Source organism: Symphodus melops (genome assembly GCF_947650265.1).
Source record: "Symphodus melops genome assembly, chromosome: 11".
In the NCBI taxonomy this organism is placed as follows: Eukaryota; Metazoa; Chordata; class Actinopteri; order Labriformes; family Labridae; genus Symphodus; species Symphodus melops.
This window is the reverse complement of record NC_136701.1, coordinates 22581595-22595407: the sequence shown is the minus strand read 5'-3', so window position 1 is coordinate 22595407 and position 13813 is coordinate 22581595. Positions and strand designations below refer to the sequence as shown.

General features: G+C 45.1%; 2 protein-coding genes across 2 annotated transcripts; both read left to right on the top strand.

The window, feature by feature from the left end:
- The first annotated feature begins 7963 nt into the window (after positions 1–7963).
- LOC306831837 (uncharacterized protein) lies at positions 7964–10349 on the top strand. Its single transcript, XM_079356084.1, has 3 exons — positions 7964–7992; positions 8249–9838; positions 10004–10349. The coding sequence occupies exons 2-3, from the start codon at positions 8464–8466 to the stop codon at positions 10252–10254; spliced, it is 1626 nt and encodes a 541-aa protein (XP_079212210.1). The 5' UTR covers positions 7964–7992; positions 8249–8463; the 3' UTR covers positions 10255–10349.
- Positions 10350–10575: 226 nt separating this feature from the next.
- Positions 10576–12290, top strand: LOC306831227 (uncharacterized protein; the record flags this gene model as incomplete). Its single annotated transcript, XM_079355185.1, has 4 exons — positions 10576–10769; positions 10907–11160; positions 11302–11547; positions 11675–12290. Exons 1-4 carry the CDS (start codon positions 10614–10616, stop codon positions 12288–12290), a joined length of 1272 nt encoding a protein of 423 aa, XP_079211311.1. The 5' UTR covers positions 10576–10613.
- Between the last annotated feature and the right edge of the window lie 1523 nt (positions 12291–13813).

Below are 13813 nucleotides of genomic sequence, written 5' to 3'. Positions count from 1 at the left end.
TGTTGGCGGCCAATATTGTGAGCTTTGACGGATGATCGTATCACCATGAAAGGTGTGAATATCATGACTCAACTTGACGGCAGAATTCTATCTTTTCATCAAATGGAATTTAAACTGGACAGTGCACAGCACTCGCCCAGCCTTTTCACTATCATTTTCCACAAACATTTTCACAGAGAACAGACGCATTGCCTTTGTATTGAGTGGATTGGAGGTCGCTGTCAGTGCGTGCCAAAGTGGGCTAGTGGCGCAATGGATAACGCGTCTGACTACGGATCAGAAGATTCTAGGTTCGACTCCTGGCTAGCTCGTTGCCAATTTTAGAAAGTGCGCGTCCTCGGACTTGTACTCCTCAACTGAAAAGAGCCACGTCCTAGCCTGTGGACTCTTTGACTTTGTCATCCTCAGCTATTGTGAAACCTCCACTTGTGAACCTTCATTCTGTGAAAACACATCTCCTGGAAGTGCACAGTATTGCTGGATGAAGGGTAAGTAGAAGTGGACAGACTTTTGTCTTTCCTCATGAGCATTTCAGATGAGAATGGCATTTGAAAGTCAGATCCGAAAATACTCTACAACAAGCAGCTTGATTCTCATGCAAGCAGGTGGCCGTGATCGTATAGTGGTTAGTACTCTGCGTTGTGGTCGCAGCAACCCCGGTTCGAATCCGGGTCACGGCAAGAGTGTCCGACGGAACTTCTTTTATGTGATTGCTCTTAAATACCAACCTTTCCTTTGATCGTCATAGTCTTAAACTGGACAGTGCACAGCACTCACCCAGCCTTTTCACTACCATTTTCACTGCATGCCACATGCCTAAAGTCGATGTTGTTCCCTGTGAATATGTGCTGCTTGTTCCCTTCGATAGCTCAGTTGGTAGAGCGGAGGACTGTAGGATGTTAAAACAGGTATCCTTAGGTCGCTGGTTCAACTCCGGCTCGAAGGATGTGCATTTTGTTGGCGGCCAATATTGTGAGCTTTGACGGATGATCGTATCACCATGAAAGGTGTGAATATCATGACTCAACTTGACGGCAGAATTCTATCTTTTCATCAAATGGAATTTAAACTGGACAGTGCACAGCACTCGCCCAGCCTTTTCACTATCATTTTCCACAAACATTTTCACAGAGAACAGACGCATTGCCTTTGTATTGAGTGGATTGGAGGTCGCTGTCAGTGCATGCCAAAGTGGGCTAGTGGCGCAATGGATAACGCGTCTGACTACGGATCAGAAGATTCTAGGTTCGACTCCTGGCTAGCTCGTTGCCAATTTTAGAAAGTGCGCGTCCTCGGACTTGTACTCCTCAACTGAAAAGAGCCACGTCCTAGCCTGTGGACTCTTTGACTTTGTCATCCTCAGCTATTGTGAAACCTCCACTTGTGAACCTTCATTCTGTGAAAACACATCTCCTGGAAGTGCACAGTATTGCTGGATGAAGGGTAAGTAGAAGTGGACAGACTTTTGTCTTTCCTCATGAGCATTTCAGATGAGAATGGCATTTGAAAGTCAGATCCGAAAATACTCTACAACAAGCAGCTTGATTCTCATGCAAGCAGGTGGCCGTGATCGTATAGTGGTTAGTACTCTGCGTTGTGGTCGCAGCAACCCCGGTTCGAATCCGGGTCACGGCAAGAGTGTCCGACGGAACTTCTTTTATGTGATTGCTCTTAAATACCAACCTTTCCTTTGATCGTCATAGTCTTAAACTGGACAGTGCACAGCACTCACCCAGCCTTTTCACTACCATTTTCACTGCATGCCACATGCCTAAAGTCGATGTTGTTCCCTGTGAATATGTGCTGCTTGTTCCCTTCGATAGCTCAGTTGGTAGAGCGGAGGACTGTAGGATGTTAAAACAGGTATCCTTAGGTCGCTGGTTCAACTCCGGCTCGAAGGATGTGCATTTTGTTGGCGGCCAATATTGTGAGCTTTGACGGATGATCGTATCACCATGAAAGGTGTGAATATCATGACTCAACTTGACGGCAGAATTCTATCTTTTCATCAAATGGAATTTAAACTGGACAGTGCACAGCACTCGCCCAGCCTTTTCACTATCATTTTCCACAAACATTTTCACAGAGAACAGACGCATTGCCTTTGTATTGAGTGGATTGGAGGTCGCTGTCAGTGCATGCCAAAGTGGGCTAGTGGCGCAATGGATAACGCGTCTGACTACGGATCAGAAGATTCTAGGTTCGACTCCTGGCTAGCTCATTGCCAATTTTAGAAAGTGCGCGTCCTCGGACTTGTACTCCTCAACTGAAAAGAGCCACGTCCTAGCCTGTGGACTCTTTGACTTTGTCATCCTCAGCTATTGTGAAACCTCCACTTGTGAACCTTCATTCTGTGAAAACACATCTCCTGGAAGTGCACAGTATTGCTGGATGAAGGGTAAGTAGAAGTGGACAGACTTTTGTCTTTCCTCATGAGCATTTCAGATGAGAATGGCATTTGAAAGTCAGATCCGAAAATACTCTACAACAAGCAGCTTGATTCTCATGCAAGCAGGTGGCCGTGATCGTATAGTGGTTAGTACTCTGCGTTGTGGTCGCAGCAACCCCGGTTCGAATCCGGGTCACGGCAAGAGTGTCCGACGGAACTTCTTTTATGTGATTGCTCTTAAATACCAACCTTTCCTTTGATCGTCATAGTCTTAAACTGGACAGTGCACAGCACTCACCCAGCCTTTTCACTACCATTTTCACTGCATGCCACATGCCTAAAGTCGATGTTGTTCCCTGTGAATATGTGCTGCTTGTTCCCTTCGATAGCTCAGTTGGTAGAGCGGAGGACTGTAGGATGTTAAAACAGGTATCCTTAGGTCGCTGGTTCAACTCCGGCTCGAAGGATGTGCATTTTGTTGGCGGCCAATATTGTGAGCTTTGACGGATGATCGTATCACCATGAAAGGTGTGAATATCATGACTCAACTTGACGGCAGAATTCTATCTTTTCATCAAATGGAATTTAAACTGGACAGTGCACAGCACTCGCCCAGCCTTTTCACTATCATTTTCCACAAACATTTTCACAGAGAACAGACGCATTGCCTTTGTATTGAGTGGATTGGAGGTCGCTGTCAGTGCATGCCAAAGTGGGCTAGTGGCGCAATGGATAACGCGTCTGACTACGGATCAGAAGATTCTAGGTTCGACTCCTGGCTAGCTCGTTGCCAATTTTAGAAAGTGCGCGTCCTCGTACTTGTACTCCTCAACTGAAAAGAGCCACGTCCTAGCCTGTGGACTCTCTGAGTTTGTCATCCTCAGCTATTGTGAAACCTCCACTTGTGAACCTTCATTCTGTGAAAACACATCTCCTGGAAGTGCACAGTATTGCTGGATGAAGGGTAAGTAGAAGTGGACAGACTTTTGTCTTTCCTCATGAGCATTTCAGATGAGAATGGCATTTGAAAGTCAGATCCGAAAATACTCTACAACAAGCAGCTTGATTCTCATGCAAGCAGGTGGCCGTGATCGTATAGTGGTTTGTACTCTGCGTTGTGGTCGCAGCAACCCCGGTTCGATTCCGGGTCACGGCAAGAGTGTCCGACGGAACTACTTTTATGTGATTGCTCTTAAATACCAACCTTTCCTTTGATCGTCATAGTCTTAAACTGGACAGTGCACAGCACTCACCCAGCCTTTTCACTACCATTTTCACTGCATGCCACATGCCTAAAGTCGATGTTGTTCCCTGTGAATATGTGCTGCTTGTTCCCTTCGATAGCTCAGTTGGTAGAGCGGAGGACTGTAGGATGTTAAAACAGGTATCCTTAGGTCGCTGGTTCAACTCCGGCTCGAAGGATGTGCATTTTGTTGGCGGCCAATATTGTGAGCTTTGACGGATGATCGTATCACCATGAAAGGTGTGAATATCATGACTCAACTTGACGGCAGAATTCTATCTTTTCATCAAATGGAATTTAAACTGGACAGTGCACAGCACTCGCCCAGCCTTTTCACTATCATTTTCCACAAACATTTTCACAGAGAACAGACGCATTGCCTTTGTATTGAGTGGATTGGAGGTCGCTGTCAGTGCGTGCCAAAGTGGGCTAGTGGAGCAATGGATAACGCGTCTGACTACGGATCAGAAGATTCTAGGTTCGACTCCTGGCTAGCTCGTTGCCAATTTTAGAAAGTGCGCGTCCTCGGACTTGTACTCCTCAACTGAAAAGAGCCACGTCCTAGCCTGTGGACTCTTTGACTTTGTCATCCTCAGCTATTGTGAAACCTCCACTTGTGAACCTTCATTCTGTGAAAACACATCTCCTGGAAGTGCACAGTATTGCTGGATGAAGGGTAAGTAGAAGTGGACAGACTTTTGTCTTTCCTCATGAGCATTTCAGATGAGAATGGCATTTGAAAGTCAGATCCGAAAATACTCTACAACAAGCAGCTTGATTCTCATGCAAGCAGGTGGCCGTGATCGTATAGTGGTTAGTACTCTGCGTTGTGGTCGCAGCAACCCCGGTTCGAATCCGGGTCACGGCAAGAGTGTCCGACGGAACTTCTTTTATGTGATTGCTCTTAAATACCAACCTTTCCTTTGATCGTCATAGTCTTAAACTGGACAGTGCACAGCACTCACCCAGCCTTTTCACTACCATTTTCACTGCATGCCACATGCCTAAAGTCGATGTTGTTCCCTGTGAATATGTGCTGCTTGTTCCCTTCGATAGCTCAGTTGGTAGAGCGGAGGACTGTAGGATGTTAAAACAGGTATCCTTAGGTCGCTGGTTCAACTCCGGCTCGAAGGATGTGCATTTTGTTGGCGGCCAATATTGTGAGCTTTGACGGATGATCGTATCACCATGAAAGGTGTGAATATCATGACTCAACTTGACGGCAGAATTCTATCTTTTCATCAAATGGAATTTAAACTGGACAGTGCACAGCACTCGCCCAGCCTTTTCACTATCATTTTCCACAAACATTTTCACAGAGAACAGACGCATTGCCTTTGTATTGAGTGGATTGGAGGTCGCTGTCAGTGCATGCCAAAGTGGGCTAGTGGCGCAATGGATAACGCGTCTGACTACGGATCAGAAGATTCTAGGTTCGACTCCTGGCTAGCTCGTTGCCAATTTTAGAAAGTGCGCGTCCTCGTACTTGTACTCCTCAACTGAAAAGAGCCACGTCCTAGCCTGTGGACTCTTTGACTTTGTCATCCTCAGCTATTGTGAAACCTCCACTTGTGAACCTTCATTCTGTGAAAACACATCTCCTGGAAGTGCACAGTATTGCTGGATGAAGGGTAAGTAGAAGTGGACAGACTTTTGTCTTTCCTCATGAGCATTTCAGATGAGAATGGCATTTGAAAGTCAGTTCTGAAAATACTCTACAACAAGCAGCTTGATTCTCATGCAAGCAGGTGGCCGTGATCGTATAGTGGTTAGTACTCTGCGTTGTGGTCGCAGCAACCCGGTTCGAATCCGGGTCACGGCAAGAGTGTCCGGCGGAACTACTTTTATGTGATTGCTCTTAAATACCAACCTTTCCTTTGATCGTCATAGTCTTAAACTGGACAGTGCACAGCACTCACCCAGCCTTTTCACTACCATTTTCACTGCATGCCACATGCCTAAAGTCGATGTTGTTCCCTGTGAATATGTGCTGCTTGTTCCCTTCGATAGCTCAGTTGGTAGAGCGGAGGACTGTAGGATGTTAAAACAGGTATCCTTAGGTCGCTGGTTCAACTCCGGCTCGAAGGATGTGCATTTTGTTGGCGGCCAATATTGTGAGCTTTGACGGATGATCGTATCACCATGAAAGGTGTGAATATCATGACTCAACTTGACGGCAGAATTCTATCTTTTCATCAAATGGAATTTAAACTGGACAGTGCACAGCACTCGCCCAGCCTTTTCACTATCATTTTCCACAAACATTTTCACAGAGAACAGACGCATTGCCGTTGTATTGAGTGGATTGGAGGTCGCTGTCAGTGCATGGCAAAGTGGGCTAGTGGCGCCCCCCGCCACCCGTCGGTCGAGGTGAATCTTGGTAGTGGCAACCAATCACGTCCCTGTCTGCTACCAAGAATCTACCAGAATTCTACCACGATGTGGCCAATCAGCGCTCGTATCGCTACCAAGATTCACACCGATGTCCCGCCCCACTCGGATGTCCCCGCCTTAGAGTTGCTTAGTAACGCCAGCGCTCGCCTCAGTCCCGATCGGAATCAACAGATTTCTTCACGTTCGACAGAGACAGATTTCTTCACGTTCGACTTTTGAAAGATTTTGAAAGAAATGGTAAGTAAACTTTTGTTAAAATAAATATATTCACCGAATTGCTAGCCCGGCCCAAGGCTACTGTTAGTTGTTTTAACTTAGTTCGTGTAATGTGGCTATGAGCATAGCATTACAAGGCGATCATGACTGAATATAATCGGTGTAAAAAAACAGGCATATAGGAAAAAAATACAATTTCGCAAGCTGTGGAAGTGGTGTTTGGGTCGAATTAACCCGTTTTGTGTTTTTAATTACCGTAAAACAATACAATGACAAGTGTTTTCCACCTGAAACTTCATGGCCTTAAATTATTTTCAGGAAAAAAAAAATACAAGAATGATGAAACGAGGGACCATTTCATTGTTAAATGTGAAAACAGTTTTAGGGTTAGGGTTATATATAAATATATATATATATATATATATATATATATATATATATATATATATATATATATATATGTGTATATATATATGTGTGTGTGTGCGTATGCGTATATATACAGGCACACCTAAAGGGATTGCCATTAAAGTGTCCACCCATTCAAAATGCAAATATAAGGTGATGGCAGTATAAGGTGCAAACAGTCCTATTTAAGGTGATTGTCATTAAAGTGTCCAACTAGAGGCTGACTCTTGCAGATGAGAAGTGAGAAAAAAGAAAGATGGGTCACTTTGTGGCATTCCACAGCTGTGTTTTAAACATCTGTTTCTCTGTTTTATATATGTTGTCCTTTTATATTCTAGATGGAACCTCGCTTCAGGAGACGAGCTGATGGCAGTATTAACCTTACGGACACATTGGAAGCAACGAAAGTCAAAAATGCCAACAGAGGCCAGCAGTGGAGGCGACCCCTGTCCCCAGACGTAGTGCTGGACAAAGCCAGAAAAGCTTTAATCCAACACAGTGGCGATATCAGTAACCGAAAACACCTGCTTGGTTTCTTTGAAATTCAGTTTGGTGTCTTTCGTGGACAGACCTTTCGCTGGGTAGCTGAAAATGCCCTGGGGTATGCTGCTTACCTGGTGGCAGCTATGAACAGGGATCCCACAGGAGGCAGCAAAGACTCCCAGGAACATGCGAACAACAAAATGTGTTTCAGGGAATACATTGAGAGCTTTCCTTCTGGTAGAATTGCTGTTGCAATGAAGGAAGCACAATATGCTGGAAAAAAACCCCAACCAAGTGCCACCACCCAGCTCTGTCCCCCTACTCAGCCCCCTCCTTCCACACAGCATGTTGATACCATCCAGGTCTCTCCCTCCACTCAGCATGCCGCCACACAGAGCACTTCCACCACCCAGAACACTCCTCCAACTCAGCACGCTGCCACCCTTGCTCTTCGCTCCCTCTTGGTTGGGAAATTGCCCAATTCAAGAACATTATCCAAGACTGTGACGAGGCTGGTTTCCCCCCTCAAAGCAAAACCCTGTAAGCACACACTCATGTATAACACAGTTGTTATATATATTTTTATATTTATCCGTGTTGTTTATCATTTTTTTTACTTTTGTTGTTTGTTTTTTAGCTTTGACCCAGGCACACACACGGCCCTCACTGACCCTTGCTCAGCCAACAGCGTCGGTTGAGGGACGCACAGGGCCTTTACTCACCCTCGCCCCCCCGACTGTCTCTGTTCAGCAAGCCACAGAGCCCCCTCCCACCATCTCCCACACCTCTGTGTCTACTGAGCTGGATGACAGCACGCTGCTAGCAGAGGCAATACGCTTTGAAGAGGCCAATGTGACATGTAGGTTTATACTTTTATATACAAAATATTTTCTTTTACAGTTGTACTTCCTGATATTTGGTTCTGGCCAGCTTCACATCTTCATCTATTGATGTTAATTTATCTAATGTATCTTAAAAGTAGTATATGCTTTTGTACTTCATGTGACTTGCGTTTTACAAGTTCCTGCACAACATGTTCAATTTCCAAGAGATTATAAAGTAAAAAAAAGAGTTCAAATCAAATATATATGTTTGTTTCCCCCCCCCCCCCCCAGCACGAGTCTGTATTCCAGCTGGCTGGACACGCGCCTTGCCAGAAGTGGACCAAAGGTGGATTTCGAAGGCTCTGTTCAAGTGGACAGCACAGGGGCATCCGGAGCTGGACTTTAGCAGAGTGGACAAACTTTGGTGGTATCCTCCACAGGTGCCACTGAAGACCAGTATTTCTCCTCCACTGGAGAATTACTTTGGCCGTCCCCTGCTTCTTTGGATGCCACGTAAGCTGTGGCAAGTCAAGTTAACTTGTCCACACCCAGACTGCCACAAAGATCTCCTCACATCTGCAGGCTTGCACCAGAAGATCAGGCAAGTTGTTGCGGTGGGTACGATTTATTTTGTGGCATCTGAGTACCTGTCCTGCCGAAGTTGCCACCGGAAGGTCATCAGCTGGAGCCACGGCATTGTGTCTCAGCTGGACATGGGCCACAGGGTGCAGTTCCCCTGCATTCTAACATCAAAACTGGCATGTGACTTCGAGGTAGCCAGTTTGATGCGTCAGCGAGGGCTGGGCAACAGCAGCAGTCAAATCCAGCACAAGCTGCAGGAACGACACACTGAGGTCTGGTTACAAAAGACGGTTCAGTACCTGACAGATTGCAAGGGGATTGCCAGAGCTGTCACATCTGGCCTGATCCTGCCTGTTTCATTTGCACCTGCACCACCTATGATTCCTGTCCCAAAACACCGTTGGCTGATGCAGGTGTATGCCCAGGATGTCTTGCAAAGGCTGGATGAGGTCAAGGCCACCATAACTTCCCAATATGGTCGGATCTTGAAAATGGATTCCACCAAGAAAGTCGCACGAAAGCTTGCAGGACACAGCTATGGCACAGCCACCTGGGCAACCAATGTTGGTAATGAGCATGGGCAGGTGATCATGTGTGTGCTTACTGCCAGTGAAGGTTTCGGTCTCGGGCCGATGATTGAAGGGCTCATCAGACGATACAGAGTGGCTGGGGTGGCTCCTCCCGAAGCTCTATATGTTGACCGGGACTGCTGTGGCAACACTCTTCTGAGAAGGATGTTTGAAGAGTGGGAGCAGATGACAATCCGGTTAGACATTTGGCACTTCATGCGGAGGATTGCTGTGGGCTGCACAACTGACTCACACCAGTTGTATGCCCCCTTCATGAGTCGCCTCAGCCACTGTATCTTTGCGTGGGATCAGGACGACCTGTCAGCTCTGAAGAAGGCCAAGAGGTCAGAGCTAGAAGCTGCCATGAGGCAACCATCTGAGGCTGATGTGCTGCGTTCTATCAACAGAAACGAGCTAGCCCTGCATTGTAAGAGAACCACCCGCGGCACCAAGGAGACACAGGCTCTGATTGAACGCCATATCCAGGCCTTCGATGGGGATGCTGGCCGTAACACTCTGGGAGTCCCACTCATCAACTCCGCCCGGATGAGCGAGATCTGGAAGTCCCAGAGAAAGCATGTGGCCTGCATCCAGGATCCTCCAGGAGTGCAGCTCTACCTGCAAACGGGAACTGTGATGAAAGGAGGACACCGTCTGCCAACCTTCCGCTGTGCCAGAGGTTCCACTTCCCTCGAGTCATTTCACCTGCATCTGAACAGATTCATCCCAGGTAAATATGTGTTAATAGAGACTTTATAAATGTAGGATTTAATTTCAATATAAATAAGTAAATGAACTGTGTTGCGATTAAATTAGTTGTAAGAAGAACAGCTTTTCGTTGATTTATAGGAAACGTTTGTATGGTCTGATTTTTTTATTTTTTACTTTACTTTAGGTACACTGGCAAGTGACACCTTCTACCAAGCGTATCTTGTGGATGGACTGTCAAGGTGGAATGAGGACCGGGCTGTGGCAGCAACAACGGATGAGCAGCATCCACGTTGCTACAATCATCTGCTCCGTCATGCTGTCAACACTCTTGCAGAGGAGGTTCTTGGCGAGAAGATCACCCCTTATGCTGGGCCGAGAAAGTACACTGGTATACAACTATTTGTTTATTTTTTGGGACAATTTCATTCAAGTTAAACAAATACAATGTTACCACTGAGCTGTTGAATAATGTCTTGGCATATTTTTTAATTGTTTGCCATTTATTTATTTTTGTAATCTATTTTAAAGGTGAGCTCATTGGACTCGAATATCTTTACCAGCAAACTGGTAAAGTCCTGCAGGATTACAAGGTGGCTATTGTGGAGTCAGAGTCTAATGACATTGATGTAACAACTGATGAAGGTTATGCTGAACCTGAGGAGTTTCAAGACATCACTGTCCCAACACTTGACTCAGAAATAGCACCTGCTGCCTCCTCGCGAGCATCATTGTCTGCAGCGTCTGTGCTCCCTCCATCAGCAACGCCTGCATCCAGCTCTGTGTCATCCTCCTCTATGGCCCCTCAATCTGCGGTGAAATCTTCTCAATCCACCACCATGTCGTCATCATGTGTGGTCCCTCCTCCAGTGGCATCGTTTATTGAAGGCCCAGTGGTCGAGCTACCAACAGAAAGGGATCTTCCAACATCTGAAGACTCCACTTCACATGATGTAATGTTAATTCATTGTGTCCTTTAACATGTCTGTGAACAAACTCTGGGATATGTTGGAAATGCTCAGGTATTTTCTATTGTCTTATTTTTTTCTGCTATTAATTTTTTTCTCAATTTTCAAAAAATTCATTCTAGGACTGTGTCGGCCGTGACAATATTCAGGGGTATGGAGCCGTGCAGGACTTGGCAGAGGTTTTGGTTGGCCTTAAAGAACATCGTCCTGCATTGACTGGAGAACAGAGCGCCCAGATCATCACCCTGTGGCAGGCGTTGGGGGATTATGACAAGAGGAAGACTGCTTACTCACCACGTCACCAAACCACCTTAAAGCAGGGACGATACAGGGCGACTAAAAAGATTGTGGCACCAGGTGTGGAGAGCACCAAAAGGTATCACGTCTAATTAAGCAAACTGAAATGTCAGGTCAACACAGACAGAAGGAAAATAGAATAACACAGATAGTAAGAATTAATAATAAGAATATATGAATAATCCTACATTAATATTGTGTATTTTGTTGTCATTTGCAGGAGTTTCTTTGGAGCTCACAGTCCTGCACAATGGCCTGACTGCAACAGAGTCGTGGAGGCCATCTTTACAAGGCTCTGTGCTTTCTACCCAAGCACTGTGCGCTGTGAAGGAGTGAGGGTGTCACGCTTTACAATGGTGTTACGTGCTTACAACAACATCAGAGAGTGCATCCTTAACAATGCTAAGGTTATGAGTGCCACCACCATCCAACTCCCAGTAGTGAATGCTGCAACACTCACACAATGGTGAGTAATTTAGCGAGAACTTTTGAGAACAATAAAACCTTATATCTTAACTTATCTTATGTGATGAAGTGCTATTGGATACATTTGATCAGCTGATAAAACTGACCTTTTTTTGTTTTGTCTTCAGGTACAGCAGGCGTTGTAGGTCACAGGAACAACATACTGTGATGCAAGGCATCCCAGCTCCAGACGCACCGATGGCAGCAACTAAAACGCTTCCTGCGGCTTTGCAGAAAGGAGCTGCTCTGCTATATAGTAGTTTGGCTGAGCCTCATTCTTTCATTCTTCCTCCTAACACTGCTGGGGAGGCAAAGCTGAAGAGAAGGCCACAACCTCAGACTATCTCCCAGGCTTCACAACCCCAACATCCTCTCTTTCCCCCATCCGTGCAGTGTTCTGCAGGACCCTCACAGATGATGCTCGTCACCATGCCACCATCATTCATGCCACCCTTCACTCAGACACAGACCTCAAATAAAGATATCCCATATACAACCCAGCAATACAGAAAGAGAAAGCAAGACAAAGAGCGCGCTGGACAAATGACAAGAAAATATGAGAAGAAGTCGGATGTCATCATATGCAAAAAGTGCAACAAGGACAGAAAGCCACAGTCACATCGCCAGTACTTTGGAAACTGGTTCTGCACAGAGTCTGAGACTCAATCTTACGAAGAATGGAGGGCTGAGCTGGCAAAACATGGATATGGGAAGAAACAAAAGCCAAGCAATGAAAACCCTTGAGTTTCTTAAGTCTGTCTACTTACTCTACTCCAGTGTGTAGCTGTGAACCTGAATACCAGGAGTACAGTTGGAAAACTGGAAAAGGCTGGCTACATGCGGTTCATGTTTGCTGTGTCATATGCCATTATTGTTTTTATTATTATTCTTATTCTTATTATTCTTGATTGTTCTTGTAATCACTGTGTTGTTTATTAATGTTTTTCATAAAATGTCAAATTGAACAAACAAACATTTCTGTCTTCATTTCTTCTTTATCCTCTTTAGATAAATGAAACAAATCTAAATGTGTCTTTTTCTTTTCTTTTTATTGCCCATAAGATATAACACACAGACACTCATAGGCTATATAAATATCTATAGTCATCTACATACATGCTTTTGAATACTAGTCAGTTTCTCTTGAGGGTAATAATCCTTAATATTAAAATAAGGGTTATTGATGCCAAATGTTGTGGGGAATTTAATATAGGCTTATACATTTTGCAAAAATACTAAAATTATGGTTAAAACACGATTTGATAATCTTGCAAACTACAAATAATATTTAAAGGGGATTAAGGAAAACATTTGATTTGGTATGCAAGCCAATCTGCCACCTGCTGTCCGAATAATGCCACAACAGGACAAAACCAGCCAAATAAACGAGTTCTTATCGTTGTTTATAACTGTGTATAGTGACATTAGGCAAAGATTAATTGCACACGGGTTTATATATTTGATTTGGAAATATTAATATACAATGTTTATGATGTGGGAATCCCAACGAGTTCATCATGAACAGGATTCGATCTACTGATCTCAGCGTCATTTCAACCGATTTCTTGTTGTTTACCTCGACCAATGCGCGCTGGCCTTGGCGCAATGGATAACGCGTCTGACTACGGATCAGAAGATTCTAGGTTCGACTCCTGGCTAGCTCGTTGCTAATTTTAGAAAGTGCGCGTCCTCGTACTTGTACTCCTCAACTGAAAAGAGCCACGTCCTAGCCTGTGGACTCTTTGAGTTTGTCATCCTCAGCTATTGTGAAACCTCCACTTGTGAACCTTCATTCTGTGAAAACACATCTCCTGGAAGTGCACAGTATTGCTGGATGAAGGGTAAGTAGAAGTGGACAGACTTTTGTCTTTCCTCATGAGCATTTCAGATGAGAATGGCATTTGAAAGTCAGTTCTGAAAATACTCTACAACAAGCAGCTTGATTCTCATGCAAGCAGGTGGCCGTGATCGTATAGTGGTTAGTACTCTGCGTTGTGGTCGCAGCAACCCCGGTTCGAATCCGGGTCACGGCAAGAGTGTCCGAGGGAACTACATTTATGTGATTGCTCTTAAATACCAACCTTTCCTTTGATCGTCATAGTCTTAAACTGGACAGTGCACAGCACTCACCCAGCCTTTTCACTACCATTTTCACTGCATGCCACATGCCTAAAGTCGATGTTGTTCCCTGTGAATATGTGCTGCTTGTTCCCTTCGATAGCTCAGTTGGTAGAGCGAAGGACTGTAGGATGTTAAAACAGGTATCC

Bases quoted from the DNA above. Each gene is read 5' to 3' on its own strand.
- LOC306831837 (XM_079356084.1), top strand. From the start codon at position 8,464: ATGCCACGTAAGCTGTGGCAAGTCAAGTTAACTTGTCCACACCCAGAC. The intron at 9,839-10,003 runs GTAAATATGTGT...ACTTTACTTTAG, and splicing joins TCTGAACAGATTCATCCCAG to GTACACTGGCAAGTGACACC.